The sequence below is a fragment of the Micrasema longulum genome, unplaced genomic scaffold, assembly GCF_059751315.1.
Source record: "Micrasema longulum isolate JH-2025_06_02 unplaced genomic scaffold, ASM5975131v1 h1tg000008l, whole genome shotgun sequence".
Classification (NCBI taxonomy): domain Eukaryota; kingdom Metazoa; phylum Arthropoda; class Insecta; order Trichoptera; family Brachycentridae; genus Micrasema; species Micrasema longulum.
Genome location: NW_028277216.1, coordinates 518187 through 535990, shown reverse-complemented (window position 1 = coordinate 535990; position 17804 = coordinate 518187). Strand labels below are relative to the sequence as shown.

At 34.3% G+C, this 17804-nt stretch overlaps 1 protein-coding gene across 1 annotated transcript in view; it reads right to left on the bottom strand.

Moving 5' to 3' along the window:
• Ndc80 (kinetochore protein Ndc80) overlaps positions 1-17107 on the bottom strand; it is a 31183-nt gene extending 14076 nt beyond the window's left edge. The window contains exons 1-8 of the mRNA XM_088230233.1: positions 16915-17107; positions 14669-14831; positions 12550-12648; positions 8569-8660; positions 7241-7439; positions 4726-4860; positions 3838-3941; positions 2228-2346 (exon numbers count right to left, since the gene is read on the bottom strand). Of these exons, the coding sequence (XP_088086359.1) occupies positions 2228-2346; positions 3838-3941; positions 4726-4860; positions 7241-7439; positions 8569-8660; positions 12550-12648; positions 14669-14831; positions 16915-16997 (994 nt within the window). The 5' untranslated portion in view covers positions 16998-17107. The remainder of the gene's footprint in view (positions 1-2227; positions 2347-3837; positions 3942-4725; positions 4861-7240; positions 7440-8568; positions 8661-12549; positions 12649-14668; positions 14832-16914) is intronic.
• Positions 17108-17804: the final 697 nt, after the last annotated feature.

Here is a 17804-nt window from a genome sequence, read left to right as displayed (position 1 = left end):
TTTTTTCAAACAATATTATGTAATCTATTAGTAACAGCGTGTTAAAATTACCTTATGTGTAAACAAAAAACATAATTGAATTTTGAATTCGCATAAAATAACATACAATATTTTATTTCATTTTATGCTGGGAATTTTCATTTATATGGTATCAAATTTTTTCTATGGCATCACTAAAAACAACTGTCATAGATAACGGAAAAATTGTTTCCACTTTTATGACAATTTTTAAACGATCTTTTTTACAACTTAAATATTTCTATTATGTTTTAAACATCGCAATTTAATGATATTAAGACTTTATTCGCAAACGTTTGTCGACTGCGTCTCATGATTTGTACAAGTCAATATGACGCTTTTTCAAATGAAAACTAAAACTAACCCTAAAGGAAGACACTTAAACAAATAGGTCAATTACACTGCACCTGCTTTGAATTTAGGTTAGGTTAGGTTTATTTATCCTTTATTAGTTGTTTACGTGTTTTTATTCTGCATTCGCGTGGCACACGCGGTGGCGCGCGAGCCGCGGCATCATTATTACGACATAATTTTAGCTTTTTTGACACATCAAATGAATTCCGAAATGTTTTAAGCGTAAAATCGGGGTGATGAAAAATATAAAAAACGTTGATTGGGGGGAATATTTCTATGAGAATGTGTGAAGAAAAATGGGTCCTGAACTTTTCGGGGTAAAGAGCGGGAAAACATAAAATCGAGGAACGTATAAATGAGGTTCTACTGTATATACAAAGACGAATTGGACATTTGTTTATTTGTTTAAATTTAATGTTGTGCACACAGTGCTATGTTAATATAAATCTAGACCATATTACGAACAAAAAATAAACCTAACACAGCACCGATTACGTACACAACACAATATATGAAACAACTATCTAACAGTACAACAAGATGTAAGAAGAATTTGTGCTTTGTGTGAATTTACTAGCGATTGTGTTTTTATTGTTGTGAGTATGAAATGTAGAGCGCGGAGTGAGGTGTATGGAGTGATGTGTATAAGATGTGGTGTTTATGTAGTGTGTATTCTGGTAGTACCTAGTTTAGTATTAATTGTTTCTGTTTATTTTCAAAGAGGCTAAATGATACATATTACAGGAGCATATTTTTGACCGATGAACGTTTGCCACAGGAGGCAAAATTAGCAGTTGAATATGGACTAAACGTCATATCACTGTGAATGGGGTTATACTGTAGAGGAATTCGTTTACCTGGGAAGTATGTTTACTAGAGATTTTAATTTTATTGGAATAAACATATTAGTTGTAAATACAATTAAAAATACATACATGTAAGTAAAATTATAAGTAATATTATAGCAATTAAAACAAAATTATGAATTTACAAATTAAAAAAGATAAACAATATATTTTTTTTATTACCAGTTATAAAATGATTGATTAAAAATAATCATTTGGTTTAAAGAAATATTTTGAGCCAGTAAAAACAACTAAGAAAACAATTTGAATAACACAACGATAAAAAAAAATTGTACCTATTATTATTTAAAACTACTACGAATAGAAATTAAAAAGAAAAAAAAAACACTAATCAAACTAAACAAGGTCTTCGGTCTGAATTCGGGCAAGGAAATGTCAGGTTTCTGGGCCCCAAAATATTCAATATGTTACCCGAACATTACAAAACCATGACCCGAATTCAATTAAATAAATTTGTAATAAAATGGTTACCGGATTTAGGTAGAGAAAAAATGGAAAACTTACTAAAAAAACATTCTAAAATAATAAATGGTATATATGTTGTATGACTTTATAATAAATTAACTAGTAGGTAGTCATGTTTGCATAAAAATGTCTGCCTTAAAACAGGTTGTACCTAGTTAGGCAGACTAGACATAATCCAGAGAAATCTATTACATATGTATGTAGTAGATAAAAGAATTTGCAATTTTTGTCAATAAACCTTTATTATTATTATTAATGGGGCGGGTGATCAAAAGATACTGAGGCGGTAGTGAACCGCGGTTGTGGGGACAAAGGATGTAGAAGTTGTGACAATACTTGACCAATGCATACCCACATAATTCGCAAACAAGTATTAAATATGCAGTTGGCCGCTTTTGATACATTTTAAGCACAAGGCCATCTTTGATACTGAGGGCCTAACATTAATAAATAATAATAATCACAATCATAAAAATCATAAATAATAAAATACACATAACAGGTACTGTGCAGATCCAACAAACCTGTGATTTTCTCCTTGACCTTCATGATTTCGTCGTCCGAGACCTGGTGCACCTCCTTAAGAGCCCGTATGTAGACCTCCAGGTTGAGGCTGAAGTCCGGATCCATAGGATTCTGGAACCTAAAAATACGAACAGAAGATTAATTGACAAGATGAACTAGCTGAGAGAATTCTTATGCTTAGATCAGATACTCCTACGGCGATAGGAAAAGTCGTTATACTTTGTGACGAATAATTTTAAGTACAGGTTTTGCCACACAGTTTTCAGCACTGGTCACCAGGGGCGAACCGTTCGTATTTTTTTTTTTTTTTTAATTTCAAAATACAAAAATGTGCAAAACATAATTGTATTCCCACGAGTTAGCAAACTCATTCTGGCATAAGCGACAACGAGCAGCTCACCATTATATTTGACTATTGATAATAATATTTTATCGTAGTTACATTTATGGGGGTAAAAAATAAATAAACGTTCAACAATATTTTGAGTATGTCCAAATGTTTGTAGACAGGCTGGATTTCCTCCCTAAGGAGTTATTTAGGTCTAAATTTGTGGCATCAGAAAGGGAAAACATTTTTGAGAAGTGGATGTGGATTTCTAGGCATTTACAGGGCTTATGACCTGTCATTGGCTGGTTGAAGTTGCTACTTTACACACTTTAGTTTAGTTTAGTATATTCTTTACATAGGATTCGTTGAATCGCTTATAAATGTCAATAAATCACTATTAAATATATATACAGGGTGTTCTTTAAACCCTGTCACATCCAAAACCACGATGATCAGTATGAGCAAAAGACATATTTGCACATTAAAAAAAATTTTTAGAACGACTAAAATCTTAAAAAATAAAATATAAAAAAAAAAACAAATGGTTGCTTACTTCTGCAGGGGAGAAACGAGGAGGGGGGAGGGGGAGTCTGATACACCGTCAACCGTGCGACCGCGCCCCCCTCGCTTCTCTCCTGCAGAAGTTAGCAACCATTTGTTTTTTTAAATATTTTTTTAGATTTTTATTAACTTTGTTCTAAATATTTTTTTTAATATGCTAATATGTCTACTTGCCCATACTGATCATCCTGGTTTCGGATGTGACAGGGTTTAAAGAACACCCTGTATATATGTTTGGATAAATTATATGGCGCAATTTTTGTGGAAATCACCTCAAAGGCGCTGTACAATAAATAAATATCCCATCACGTCTTGCAGCTACAGAGCGCACGGACGGTTGGGATTCTTGTTCCTCATCTCCAATTATGATATGCAGGAGCTAGATTACAGCACGTCTTGCAGCTACAGAGCGCATAGACAATAAGAAATCTAGCCAATATTTACATTTTTTATTTGTGTTACAATGTTTGAGTATGTCCAAATGCTTGCAGACTGGCTGAATTTCCTCCCTAAATATAAATAACTCCCTAGGGGTGAAATCCAGCCAGTCTGCAAGCATTTGGACATACTCAAACATTGACATTTAATTTATTGAATTTAGTTTTGGTTTCGGCCAAAAATCTTGTTTCGGTCAGTCACAAATATTTTATTATGAAAATGGCGCTACATAAGTTAGCCAAGACATCAACTCGGCTTATATAATGAGCATGCTTGGCTTACGCTTCCCAGCAGTCCAGGTAGAACTGCTGCCTCAGGAGGGCGATGGGACCCCGCTTCTCCTCCCCACTGATCTTGCTCAGGGTCATTCTTTCTGCGATCAGCTCCTGTCGACATTTATTTATTAACGGACACTGTCCATGTATGCAATTTATAGGGTTGAAATATTACAATAAAAGAATAGTTTAAAACATTAAAAAAAAGAAGAAAAGAAGCATTGACAAACATAAGGGACATCGAGACAAGAGACTTTTTATTTAGTGTTCGTTTGAACCGTTGTAAACTCAAACCAAAAAAGTCCAGATCTTGTCTTGAGTTAAAAATACGACGAAGACGGGTCATTGGAGAATTAAGGCCATAGTTTGTTATATGCTGATCGATGAACAGTACTTTATTTGTTTCTCAACCTACGAGTCGAAATATTGAATTTTACTTGTCCCAGTAATGATGGCGCATCCATTATACCATTTAGTATGCCGAACATATATATGGAATCAATATTAGTTCTACGTTTTTCGTCCAAGCATCCACGCTACTTTTCAAAGCGAGCGATGTTGGACTGATCAATGTGATTTATGCAATTGCCATAGAATGGAGACCAGACCACTATTCTAGGAGGCATATTCTAGCAGAGGGCGAACAGTCGAGCAATAAAGAGTTTTGACTGTACGGACATTAGTCAAATCAGAGGATATTCTGTTAATGAAGCCAAGTAATTTCATTGACATTATAATTTTACTGATTACTCAAGTTACCTAATGTGACATATAAACTTCATATCGTCGACAGCGATCCAACACCGCATAACATGAATTTGACCACTTCAGACGAGAGAGATTAAAATGTTTTTTTTTTTAGTTCGGTAAAATCGTAGATTTTTTTTTTACATACCTTGACTCTGGAATAGTCCACCAGGTAGGAGAGGAAGCCCAGCATATTGGGGAAGGTGTGCATGGCGTTGACTGACTTGAGCCAAGACTTGGTCATCACCCCAGGGTACAGGAGCTTGCGAGCTGTTACGGGCAACTGGAAACAGTAGAAATTTTTTTTTATTTTTTTTTATTTTATAGCATAATTATACATTTTTACAATTTAAAAAAAAATTCACTTGTTATATTTTTACTAAAACTAAAATCCCACCAAGCCACTTTTTGTAGCTTGTTGGTGAAGATTATATTTATACTGACTTAATAATATTATTTACATTTATAAAAACAATGAATAACAGATAAAAATTAACAGCCGGAAAGATCAGAATAAACATGTTTATACAAATAATAATATATAAATGTATTTTTTAAATACAAGAAAATATATGAAAAATTAAAATACTTACACCTAAGCTACTATTCATATATAAACTCTTGATCGAGTAGCCACTCTCTTATTTTTCTCTTGTTACAATGTGAGTTAAATTTAAGTTCTTTTGGTAATAAATAAAAAATTCTAGTTACCAAATATTTGAGAGTTCTATTTCCATATTTATTACATACTTTTGGTACTACCAAGCCATCATTAGACGTGAAGCGTGTATTATGGTTATGTTTGAGAGGAAACTTGAATGTATTACTATGAAATTGTTTCAAAATGATGCAAAGCCACAGTAGTCCTCGAACAGGCAGAGTTTTGATTGTTTTGTACTGGAGATCATTATTACTTCCTTGTTCGTAAATCTCTGCAGGTACAATTCGCTTAACAATAGAATACTGTAGACCCTGGATCATTTTAATATTAGTTTTAGTCGAATGTCCCCACGACTTTATGCCATATCTTATTATTGATTCTACTAATGAACCAACAACATATTGATGGCTCGGTCGTAACTAGATATTACGAGTTTTGAAAAATGGCTTGATCATGCCATTTTCCAGATAGTAGGTGGGCGCCCAAATCGCGGTCTCACTGGCTTCCTGATTTTTTAGTTGCAAATTGCGTTATTTTCTAATACTGTTTCCACTGAACCCCGATACAAATTAATGCAATGAGGAATTCCAGCCCAACCTGGAATTAAATTTTTTAAATGTTTTCGTGTACACGTGAATATTAAAAATTTTTGGAGTAGGATGAAATATCTCAAAACGCACGCAAAAATAAATAAAAAATGTTAAAAATAGTATTCATTTTAAAATCGTAAATAATGACGTCACTCCTTATATCTACGTGTAGTATTTCCGGTTTCCGCTTTAAAGCCCCCGCACCTTGTAAGGAACGTTTTGACTATAGGAAAAAAAAAAGAGTATAATTTGTATAATTTGACATTTCAACCAGAGATTATGTCAACTTTCTAGGTTTTTCTAATTCGAAACGTTCGTAAAAACAACCATAACATGGAAATGAGCAAATTACGATCAACTAAATGAAGTAATCAAAGCAATATTCCATAGATTCTTGTCAGGTCAGTGAAAGTAAGAACGCCAACCGTTTCATGATGTCACTTCTGAAAAGTGACTCACTGATTACAGTCATTTGGCGCGGTATTTGATAAATGTAACTTTCAAAAATCATATCTTTATAAATAACGCACAAAAAAAATAAAATATTTATATTTATTTGTTTAGTTAAATAGTACGCTAATAGAAAAAAAATTAATTAGAAAACAGTGGAATTCCTCATTACGTACCTAGTTCTGGGCCTCGATTATGATGAGAAGATAAAGACATCGTACCTTCACCTTGACGGTATAGTTGAAGATAAATTCTCTCTAGCAATTACGAAGATACACTACCAACTCCCCCCCCATCAAGTTTATGTAAGTACAAGCAAGCAAGATGTAAGTACATCGGTTTGAATCGACGGGTCTAGAACCCCTCGATACATTTATTTATGCATTAAAAGTGACAAAAATGTTGTTCCACTGAAAAAATTTTCTTTTGATTATGATTTATATAAATTTTTAATCGTTCTGAGGCTGGAACTTTTTTTCTTAAAAGCCTATTGAAAATATGAGAGAGAAATAAGTAAATTTTGAAGTCAAATTAAATTCTGACATAAGTGTCAGCTTTGAAAACGAGCAGCTAGATGCAAAAAATAACGTCACTAGATTCTGCCCTATCAACATATAAGAGTATCTAGGAGTAAGAATGTTGCCACTATAAAAAAATGATTAGTTATTATATTTTTTCCATCTGTTTTACTATCTTTCTGAGTGTGCATATTGAGAGTCGGCCTTGTAATCGCTCAATAGATAAATACAGACGATCGTTAAGTATACCGTCTTGGCAATTGTCAAGTCATATTAAAATAATGTTCAAGCGAGAATTTTTTGCTTGAATTGGGATTTATTGGATTTTATAATCGCTTTGAAGTTGAAGTTAGGTAAAGGAGGTCTTTAATATTTTATTTAATTAATTGCAAAAAAAGAAAGAAAGTAAAAAGAATTAAAAACACACAGAAAAAGGAAGAAAACCTTCTGCACGTAGTTCCCCGTGTTGACGTGGTTGGGCAGGCCCAGCAGGCAGTTGGCCAGCTCCACGAACAGCTTGATGGTGATGGGGCGCAGGGGGGCGCCCGAGGGGGGCAGGAGCGGGGCGGCGATCGGGTGCGAGCGCAGGTGCGACACCACGCGCTCGCACGTGCGGCGCTGCCAGCTCTGCTCGGAGATCTTTCTGCCGGGACACAACGACGATCGTCAATGAGGACTAGTGGCCATAGATATAGAGCATTTTGGACGAGGAAATAAGGAAGTCTAGGCAATTTCGGGGCTTATGACCTGTCATCGGCTGGTTTAAGGTATCAACAATATTTTGCGTTTGTCCAAATTGTTGTATATAAGGACTGGATTCAACTCCCCGGAGAGCTGTTAACATTAACATATTACCGCAGAGTTGAAGAACATTTTACAGATGGTAATATAGAAGTCTAGGCATCTATAGAGCTTATGACCTGACATTGGCTGGTTGAAGTGGCCACTTTACACACTGTAACATTCACCGTTCTGAAACAAGATCGGGTCACATTTCATGTGTAAGTAGCAAATGTAAATAAAATTTTAAAATATAATTATTTTTCTATATGTCAGATTGTCGAAGAATACAAAACGGACATTTTGTTAGTGTTGCCAGGGTAGTCAAATTATTTACACTAGTTTGCTCATCTAATGAGAGAACTAAATGAAAATTGGACTTCTCTGATTAAAAAACACCGTGGTGGACATTTGACTGACATTATCTTTAAAACATCAAATGTCATTTAACATGACATAAAAATATGCGTTTTTTATGGAATAAAATTTATTTTATTTAGTTCAAAGTTCATTAATTCAATTACTCTTATTAAATGACCCATTACTTTTCTACTCTGTTGCATCAATCAATGTTTCCGCAGGTACAATAAGATTTAGAAATAAACAAATTACTTTTTAAAAATTTTATTATCTTACATTTGTGATATGATTATATTTTTCGCGATCTGGCAACATTACGCGGCGAATTCAAGCATGCGCGCGGCGAGTGGGGGGTTTTTTGGGACACAGTCTGATGTATTCAAATATGATTCTACGCTCCTTCTAGACTATTCTTAATTCTATGGTCAGAGATATCAAATTTTGACATCTGTCTTAGATGGCAAAATATGTCAGAGAAAAAAACCTGGATTAACATTCAAAGCATCTACTGACACTGGAACTAGGCTTGAAAACTAAAATTCTGATTTTCAGAGCCCATAAAACTTGAAAATTGCCGTCCTTAAAAATGTATAAGTTATATATACTTGGCTGACTTTCCACTGATGTATTACCTTATGTCTTTTCCAGGCATGGCCAGTATTGCTCTCTCCATGCAAGTCAGTCTGCCGCGTTGCCTCTCCGTGGACGGAGTGCGGGGCCGATTCTAGAAGAAACAAACTGATTATGAACAATTTGAAACAAACAAACCATCACGCCGTTTCGCTACGCTGGTAGGCAGAGATATTAGAATGCCGATATAATCTGACTGCATTCGGACTTCTTCCTTCCTATACATACGGCGGCCTCCGTGGTGTAGTGGTCAAGTCGCTTGACTCACACACGAAAGGTTCCGGGTTCGATTCCCGGTGAGAACACAAAAATTAAAATGTGTATTTTCTCAAGCCTGGGTGTTCTGTGATTCACCACTGTAATTGGGCCTCCTGGCCTGTTGTGGTGCAAAAATAAATAAAACAAAACAAAACATTCACACACCACGTCGATTATTACATTTGACATGCTTTTTTTGAGAAAGATAATTATTATTATTATAATATTAATTTTAAGCAAGCAGCTTAAAGCTGATATGTTTAAATCTATTTAACTAAAGTTAGCTGTTGGCGCACTTTAACTTTTCCAAAAAAAATCTAGTCCATTTTTGAACCCATTGAGACTACACATTGAGATCAGCTCTTGTGGCAGCTTATTCCAACCATCGACAGCCCTATTGCTCGGGAAATGCTTCCGTGGATTCAGATCGAATCTCATTATCTCCAGCCTAAGACTGTGGCCTCGAAGACGAGCATCTTGTTTAAGCTCGAACATGGGATCCAAATTTGGGCAGCCTGTTGAGTATCTCGTATGTCAGGGCCACCCCTTTCTCGCCGTTTCCAGTCTCTCCAAACAAAAGCTTACCAAATGCTGGGCTTCATTTTGAGAATTTCCAAAACCTTTAAAAAACCAAGCACATTGAAAACTTTATACAACACTTTTGTACGCAGTAACTTGGAGTTTGCATCCGTTGTGTGGAGCCCACAATACATAACAAACATAAAAAGGATTGAAAATGTTCAACGAAAAATACCTAGATTATATTTACAGTCAATCTGCTAAATAAAATGGATTTTTTACCCTTGAAAATAGACGCACTGTATCTGAATTACGCTATTTATATAAATTATTAAATAATTAAGTAGACTCGTTTAACCTACTCTCCAAAATTAATCTTAATGTCCCCTTTCGCGTGACAAGAAATAAATATTTATTCCATCTGCCAGTCTGTAGCACTAACTATGCACAACACTCTTTCCTCTATCGTTCTTGCTCTAACTATAATGCTTTTTTTTCATCTATTGACATTAACACGCCCCTTAATTTATTATAAAATAAATTAAGACTTGATTCTTTCTGGCTGCGATATGATCCCACTTACTATTTAATGATGCTGACACTTACACATACCTGAACACTTACTCCCACATACACACAAACACACCTATACACTTACTTTCATACAAATACACATATTGTGGTACCACAATTTAATATGTATGATTTTTATTTAGAAACTTCGCTGGTTTGTCCTTACACCGTATCTTTTTAAAGTTATTATATCAATTTTGTAGCTCGCCTTTGGACTCTTTCTAACAAGTTGATATCCTTAACAAAATAAGGATTTCATATCTGAGACCCGTATTCGACAGTAGGTCTGATATGGGTTTTGTATATTTTTAGTAGCATATTCGATGTTATATATGAGAAGGCTTCTTTTATCAAGTAGATAATGGAATAACAAATATTTGACATGTATCTTTTTTAGGTGATCCCGTGGAAGTTAAATTCGTATCAACATTTCGTCTACCATTGCAGGAGCCATCTTCAGGTTTGCCTTTTATTTCACTGTGCACTTTGTTAAGGAAATAATAAAAAATAAATAAATAAGAAATTATAACATAGGTATGAAGCAAATCGACAGTAAATATAAAAAGTATTGAAGTAACAGAGGCGATGCATCATAGCATAAACAGTAAAACAACTATAACACTTAATACATTTTTATAATATTTATTTAATTTTACAATACGCCCAAGGGGCATTTACAAAAAATATACAGTTAAGTACAAACATAGTGTACAGTTAAGTACAAACATAAACAATGCTTTTTTGTATACATTTAGAAACAATAAGAAGCATACTGCCATGCAAAATAAAAAGTGAAACTTTACATAGTAAAAAAGAAAAAAAGAATTTTATATGGATATAATAAAAGTTATTGAATTAAAAAGCAAATTGTAAATAACTTGTAAAGAATTCAAACAAAAAAATAAATACATTTTCATATACTTATAAGTATAAAAAAAATGGTATCAACAAATTATTGTTAAAAACAAATAATGAAAATTAGTTAACAGTAAGCTTATATGTGAAAATAATATAATATACGGTACACAAAAATATTTGATAAATTAATATCAGAAAGAGATAAGATAATATTAATACACATCAAAAACAGAGAAAGAATTGTATGAAAAAGAAAGTTTTATTACGACATTAATAATTTGTTTCAAACAGTGCATTTAAGAACGTTTTAAAATTGATAATTGTCGTGGAATAATATGGAAAAGAAGTGATTAAAAAGTCATGATTTAAATTGGTATGAAGATAAATTAAATAAATCTAAGTTTCCATGTTTGTTTGCTAACATGTGCAACCGTGAAATAAGTGAGTATTTGGCATAGTTAGAACTATGCAAATCAACAGTGAAAGAAGTATTTTGTCTCGTCCCAAGCTGTCTCACATAAAAATTCACACAATTGAAAAGTTCGGGACTGTCGAGAACATTATTGAATAACTTGAAAAGCAGCGCTAAATCTGAAATTTCCCTTCTATCACTAATACATATGAATTTTAACTGCTTCATTAAACATTTATAGTTGAGCTCTTCAATTGGAATGTTTAATTTGAAAATTTTGGATGAAAATCTTGTTTCTGTCGGTCACCAAAAAGTACAGAACAAAAATGTAAAAAGGAACACAGATCAAGCGCGTTATGGAGCAAATGCTAATCAAATGCATGAGATGTATTCATTAAATCCCAGCACTAATTTACGGGGTAATAACTGAAAGCTCTGTCGTCTTTAATTTATTTATTTTATTTGGTAAACAAACAGTATGTACACATATATTGCCAATTTCTTTGTATATTAGAGTAAGAAACTCATGCACACACCAAAAATATTGTTTACACTTAATACAATAATTTAAATTATGTTCAATATAATAAATGTAAAAGAAACGAAATGAAAAAATGTTTATATAATAATAATGTTAAATGTCTGCTTCTCTCAAAATTTCAATAATTTTTGACCTAAATTGACATACATTGTCACAAAAAATATCAGCCTCGGTAAATATATTGTTATATTGGTCGCATATTCTAGGTATTGTAGATTGTTTAAAATAGTTTGTTGACGCGTTTTCAGTGTAAAACAAAAGATTTTGTCTTGTCGGTCTAGATGGCACACGGAATGGAAGTCTTCTAGTAGGTTAGGAGAATCAATTTTATTATTTATTAATTTGAATAAAAATAACTGGTCCAACATTATTCTTCGATTTTTAAGAGAGTTTATTCCATGGTACTGCATACTTTCAGCATGATTAGAAAAGTTAATGTTTAACCGGTAGTCGACCTGCTTAAAAAAAATTTGTTGGACCCTTTCTAGTATATTAATACTTACATTATAGTAAGGTGACCAAATAGGAGTACAGTATTCTACCTGGGGACGAATAAATATTTTGTAGAGTTTTTCATATGTCTCTGCATGTTTAAAAGGTTTTGACCACCTCAATCCCAAGACAAACATCCTTTACAGCAGGATGGTTTCAGACGTGAATAACTTGCCAAGCCTATTTGTTGTCCATTCCATTTCGGTCAACCAGCTCAAAAACCTTTCGGACGCTTTTTTGACGGAAGAAGAATGCAGACGGAAAGCAGTACACGAGATATAGGCGCACCAGCAAAGGCCGCCAGTTTATAAACAGTACTAAAATACTCACCGCCATAGCAGACATTGGAGTCTGCATGAGTTGTCTCGCCAGCGGGGTCCTCTGGGACGGAGTTTCCCGGACCTTCATGAACGTAGAACGCGATCTAGACTGTGGGTACAAGCATCGGTATTATAAAACAAGATTCGCTTCTAAAGGTGGACTTAAGATATCACAAATAATGCTAATTTTGGTACTGATTGTAAATAAATATTAGTATAACCACTTCATCATTTTCATCATCATTCCTCCTCCAGCCCTTTCTGCACCTGATGGTGCATAAGGCACTGAATTGGCACACCAATCACAGCGTATCTTGATCATTACATGATACAATGCTTGACACATAAATCAACATTAATATATAAAATCAGCTTTAAAACTAAAATAAACCTAATTATTAACGACATTCTTACAAGGTTACATCATTTTGCAAAAACGTTAGAGATGGGACAAATTGATCAAGTAAAAAAATAATTCATTTGATGTTGTTCATGAAAAAAGTATAAATGTCCTATTTTTGGTGAATAATTGTGTTAAACACACTATAATAGGCTTGTTTTAGCGTTTTTTATATCAATTTTCGGAAACAGAGTTACATGATTGCATGAAATAACTTTAAAAAAAACGATTTGATCAGTGATCAGTAATTTTTATAGTGTGAAAACACCCTTTAAATTAATATTTCATGTCAACCATGTCGGGAATCGAACCTGAGACCTCTTGCATGGTAGGCTAATGCACTGACCATTACACCATGAGACTTTTTACATCTAGCGGTCTCAAGACGTATCTGTCTCTTCGTCACAATTTTATTAAGGATACAAGATATAAACATTTACATTCAAATACAAAAAGATGATTAAAATTAAATAACATGTTCTTAATTAATAACTGTATTGGGAAATTGTGGGCTTAATGCCTGTTTACCCGAACATGAAGGAAAAAAAACATGCAAATGTTTCACATTGAAATCGAGGTTGAAGAATCAGGTTGAGGTCCCGTGGCTAATGTCTCCGACTCACGGATCAAAGGTCCGTGGTTCAAATTCCACTCTACCCCAACTTGATTTCCATTTTCTAATAGTGAGTTATTTGCAACTGGTAAGAATGTAAATATTTCTTTAAAGAAAAATAATAATTATAATATTCCCCTAGTAAATAATGTCAGCGACTTTTTTAAATAAGTCGGTTTTGTGGTGTAATGGTCAGCACGCTTGCCTACCAAGCAAGAGGTCTCGGTTTCAATTTATTATATTTTATTTATTTATTAGTTTATACATACATTGTTACAAAAATGGCACAAAAAACACTCAGGCAAATTCTGCTTGTACTAGGAGTAGGCTCAGTATATGAAGGGTCGGCAAGCCAGAAATATTAGTATGCCTAATGTTGCAATTGGTTCCTATATGTACAAATGCCTGTTCTAAGAAACTGATTTGTTGTGGCAAATATGGTTTTTGAATATGTTTCCTATAATTAAAAATAATATTGAAGAAATAGAAAAACAGTTATATTCCCGACATGGTTGATATGAAATATTTATTAAAAAGGGTGTTTCCACTCTAGAATATTTCATAGTCCCCGGACTGGTACCTGAATTGGTGTACTAATTCAGTGCCCTATGCACTATTAGGTGCGGAAAGGGAATGATGATGATGAGTAAATAATTAAATATCTATTATTAATATTTAAAGCATTAACTTTCGGGTCAAACATTTTACTAAATGTTATTAAATATTTGTATATTTTATTTATATCATTTATATATAGAGACGGGTACGTCTCGAAACCGGTAGATATAGAAAAGTCGGTAGGTGGTTATTTACAGATATTTAATAACATTGAATTAAATATCTTTTCAACAATATTTTAAGTATGTCCAAATGTATGTAGACAGGCTAGATTTCCTCCCTGGGGAGTTATTAAGATCTAAATTTGTTGCAACAGATAGCGAAAACATTTTTGAGAAAAGAATATGGAAGTCTAGGCATTTACAGAGCTTATGACCAGTGATTGGCTGGTTTAAGAGTATAATTTTTTTGTCGCTTCTACTTTATGCACATCAAATGGTTCAAAATTTTATTTTAGAGCTGCCTTTTTGCTCACTAGGGCAGTTTAGTGATCCTTACGTGAGTGCTGGCCCTCTGGGCCGAGTGCGCCACGCGCCCTGAGTCGGCGCTGCGGTGGCGCGCGGCGGCGGACGAGGGCCCCTCCGAGGGCTGAGCGCCGGACACGCGCTCCAGCGAGCGCCCGCTCGGGCGCGGGATGAACGAGACCTTGGGCGCCTCCAGCCTGCCGAACAAACATAATAATGATCAATCATCGGGCAAAAAGATTATTTATCTAATTTATACGCACGCCCAACATTTTTTTAATATTTTTTATTTATCTCGCTATTTCCGTGATCGTTATAACCGAGTTCGACTGTACAAAAAAATGATTTGGACACCAAGTCCTTAGAATAATAGGCATAATCTCCCAGTCTACACACATGCGTTTCCAGAAATTCTCCAGCAGCCAGTGGACCACATGGTGACGGTATCTACCTACTGTCTACAAAAGATTCTCTTCGGACATCTATCTCCCTTTGTTAACCATGGAGTTGATGCAGTGCTTTATTTATTTAGTTTTTTAATGCTTACTTCTTGGCATGAACACTTGTCAAACTTACTGCTATGCTCAAATGCTAAATTTGCTAGAATTCCACTCGTCCATGCGCTTTGTAGCTGAGCGATGATTGGTTATCTAGCTTTCATATATCAACTTTAAAATACCTAAATTTTGTAAATGGGGTCTAGAATTCTAATCGTCTTTGCGTTTAGTAGCTGCAAGACGTGTTTTAATCTTACTCCTTTTGGTTATTCATATTATTTTTTATTTCTTTTAGTATCATTAATACACTAAATTTATTTGTCAATTTTTAAAATGTGTAAATGGGGGCTAAATTTCTAACTGTCTATGCGCTCTGTAGCTGCAAGACGTCCTGTAATCTAGCTCCTATCTGTTATAATTTTTTATTGATCTTATTGAAAGGAGGGTGAGTGCCGGGAACAGGGTGAACGGTGTACTAAAATCTACTTTGGCAAACAAATGCTTATCGCAGGAGGCTAAACTAAGCAGTTCACAACGGAGTTCTAGTTCCAACTCTAATGTATGAGAGCGAAGTATGGAATTGGAAAAATAATGATGAAAGTAGGTTGAATGCTGTCAAAATGCGATCCCTCAGGCGAATGTGTGGTAAAACGATGTATGATAGGTGCACAAATGTCGAGATCCGTGAAGTGTGTAAGGCTGAGACATGCATTATTGACAGAATCAAGAAAGGGGTGCTGCGTTGGTTTGGACATGTAGAGCGAATGGACAGCGAAATAATGACTAAAAGGATCTACGATGCAAATGTTGATGGATGCAGAAAACGAGGAAGACCGAGAAAGACATGGCACGATCAAGTCCCCTGCAAGACATACTGGGATATTAATTAATTGTACAGCGCCCTTGAGGTGATTTTCACAAAAATGGCGCTATATAAATTATCCAACTATATATATAAATATTAATACAGTGTAAGTGTTAACCTATTGTTATTGTTGTTAATAAACTTTGATTATTATTATTAATTGCAATTTTCGGGCTTTTGAATGGCTTGGATATTCGCAAAATAAATTGCGAAGATTTAATTATTGATTTTGCTGCGCTTAAGTGTAGACGCGTTTCGTAACATGTATCACACGTTTTATGCCTTGTATAAGAATAAATACTGAACTCAATAAAACATAGTTTAGTCATAGGCGGCCTCCGTGGTGTAGTGGTCAAGACGCTTGACTCACGCACGGAAGGTTCCGGGTTCGATTCCCGGTGAGAACACAAAAATTAAAAATGTGATTTTTCTCAAGCCTGGGTGCTCTGTGATGTAATTCACCACTGTAATTAGGCCTCCTGGCCTGTTGTGGTGCAAAAAAAAAAAAAATGTAAATGTAAATGTAAAAAAAAAAAAAAAAAAAATAGTTTGCTTATTTTAACCCCTCTTCTTCTCCGGTCTCAATCCTGGGATTGGCTGGCAGCAATTACTTTCATTCTTCTCCTCCATTCCTCCCTGTCTTGTGCGGCTCTTTTAAAGTCAACATATGATGAGCAGCGCACGTCCTCTAATATATATTATATTATTAGTAGTTGTCCCTAGTAAAATCCGCCACAGATCCTGAAGCGCAATTTCTGACATGTGGTTTTATTACCGACTGCCTTCGTTTATCATACGCAACTTTCGCATTTAGGTGAGAAAACATTATTAACTGCATAGTCGATAACACAATTTGATCGCATCAGCAAATTAAGCGGTAATTCTGTACTGAAAAACGCCAACAGTAAACGCGCGTACCTTGACTTCCTGACATTATTGCTGGGTGCTAAGAAATCGCAGATTTCCGACAATCGCTGAGGTGCGGATGGTCTCCGGTTCATTTTCCTGGCGATTTTTGTAGCAAGGCCGTATTTACAGGCGAATTTTGCAAGTCACAACCGATATGTCTAGACGCGAAAAACACAAACAACTACAAACGTAAACTGTCAGATTTCAGCTGATTTCAGCAGTTCAAATTCAAATCAAATTTGAACGATCCCATAGAGGAGTCATAGACTAACCGATTAATAGAATTCTGAGTGTAACGCAAATTTGGGGCAAGTTGTTAAAAATAGAATTTAAAAAATTTAAATATTCGCTATATCAAGTTATATCGTGATTTGCGTCAAATTTATAATTTGTCATTTATTTGTTTGCTGATTTTATTTAGATTTTAGCATAATGAAAAAACTTAAAATTACTAGAACTGCAAAAAACATTATATATTAGCATTTTTCAAAATGGGCATTTAATTATTGTTAGTTACTAAATTTTTTTTTTCTTTTTCAACAATTTCGGCTACGATTATATTTTAACATTTTTGAAAAAATAACTAAATCTAAAAAATTTATCTTGGGGTGGTTACGCGTAAATGTTTACTGCCATTTATATGTTTTGGTTATCAGCTTTTCCTTGAGAAGTAGGAACCTGAGTAGCCCGGCAGTACCTACCGCATTGCAACAATTCACAAATTCCATATTCAAATACAAAACTGACATTTGTATTTTTCCTGAAAAAACAAATGAATGTCTTCTGTGATCCGCACAATAAATTAACACCGAAAAAATATTATTCCTACGTGATTCCTACCACTATCGTATAAAATTATCGCTAAAGTGTTTGCATAATTATCATCACCGCATCGAATA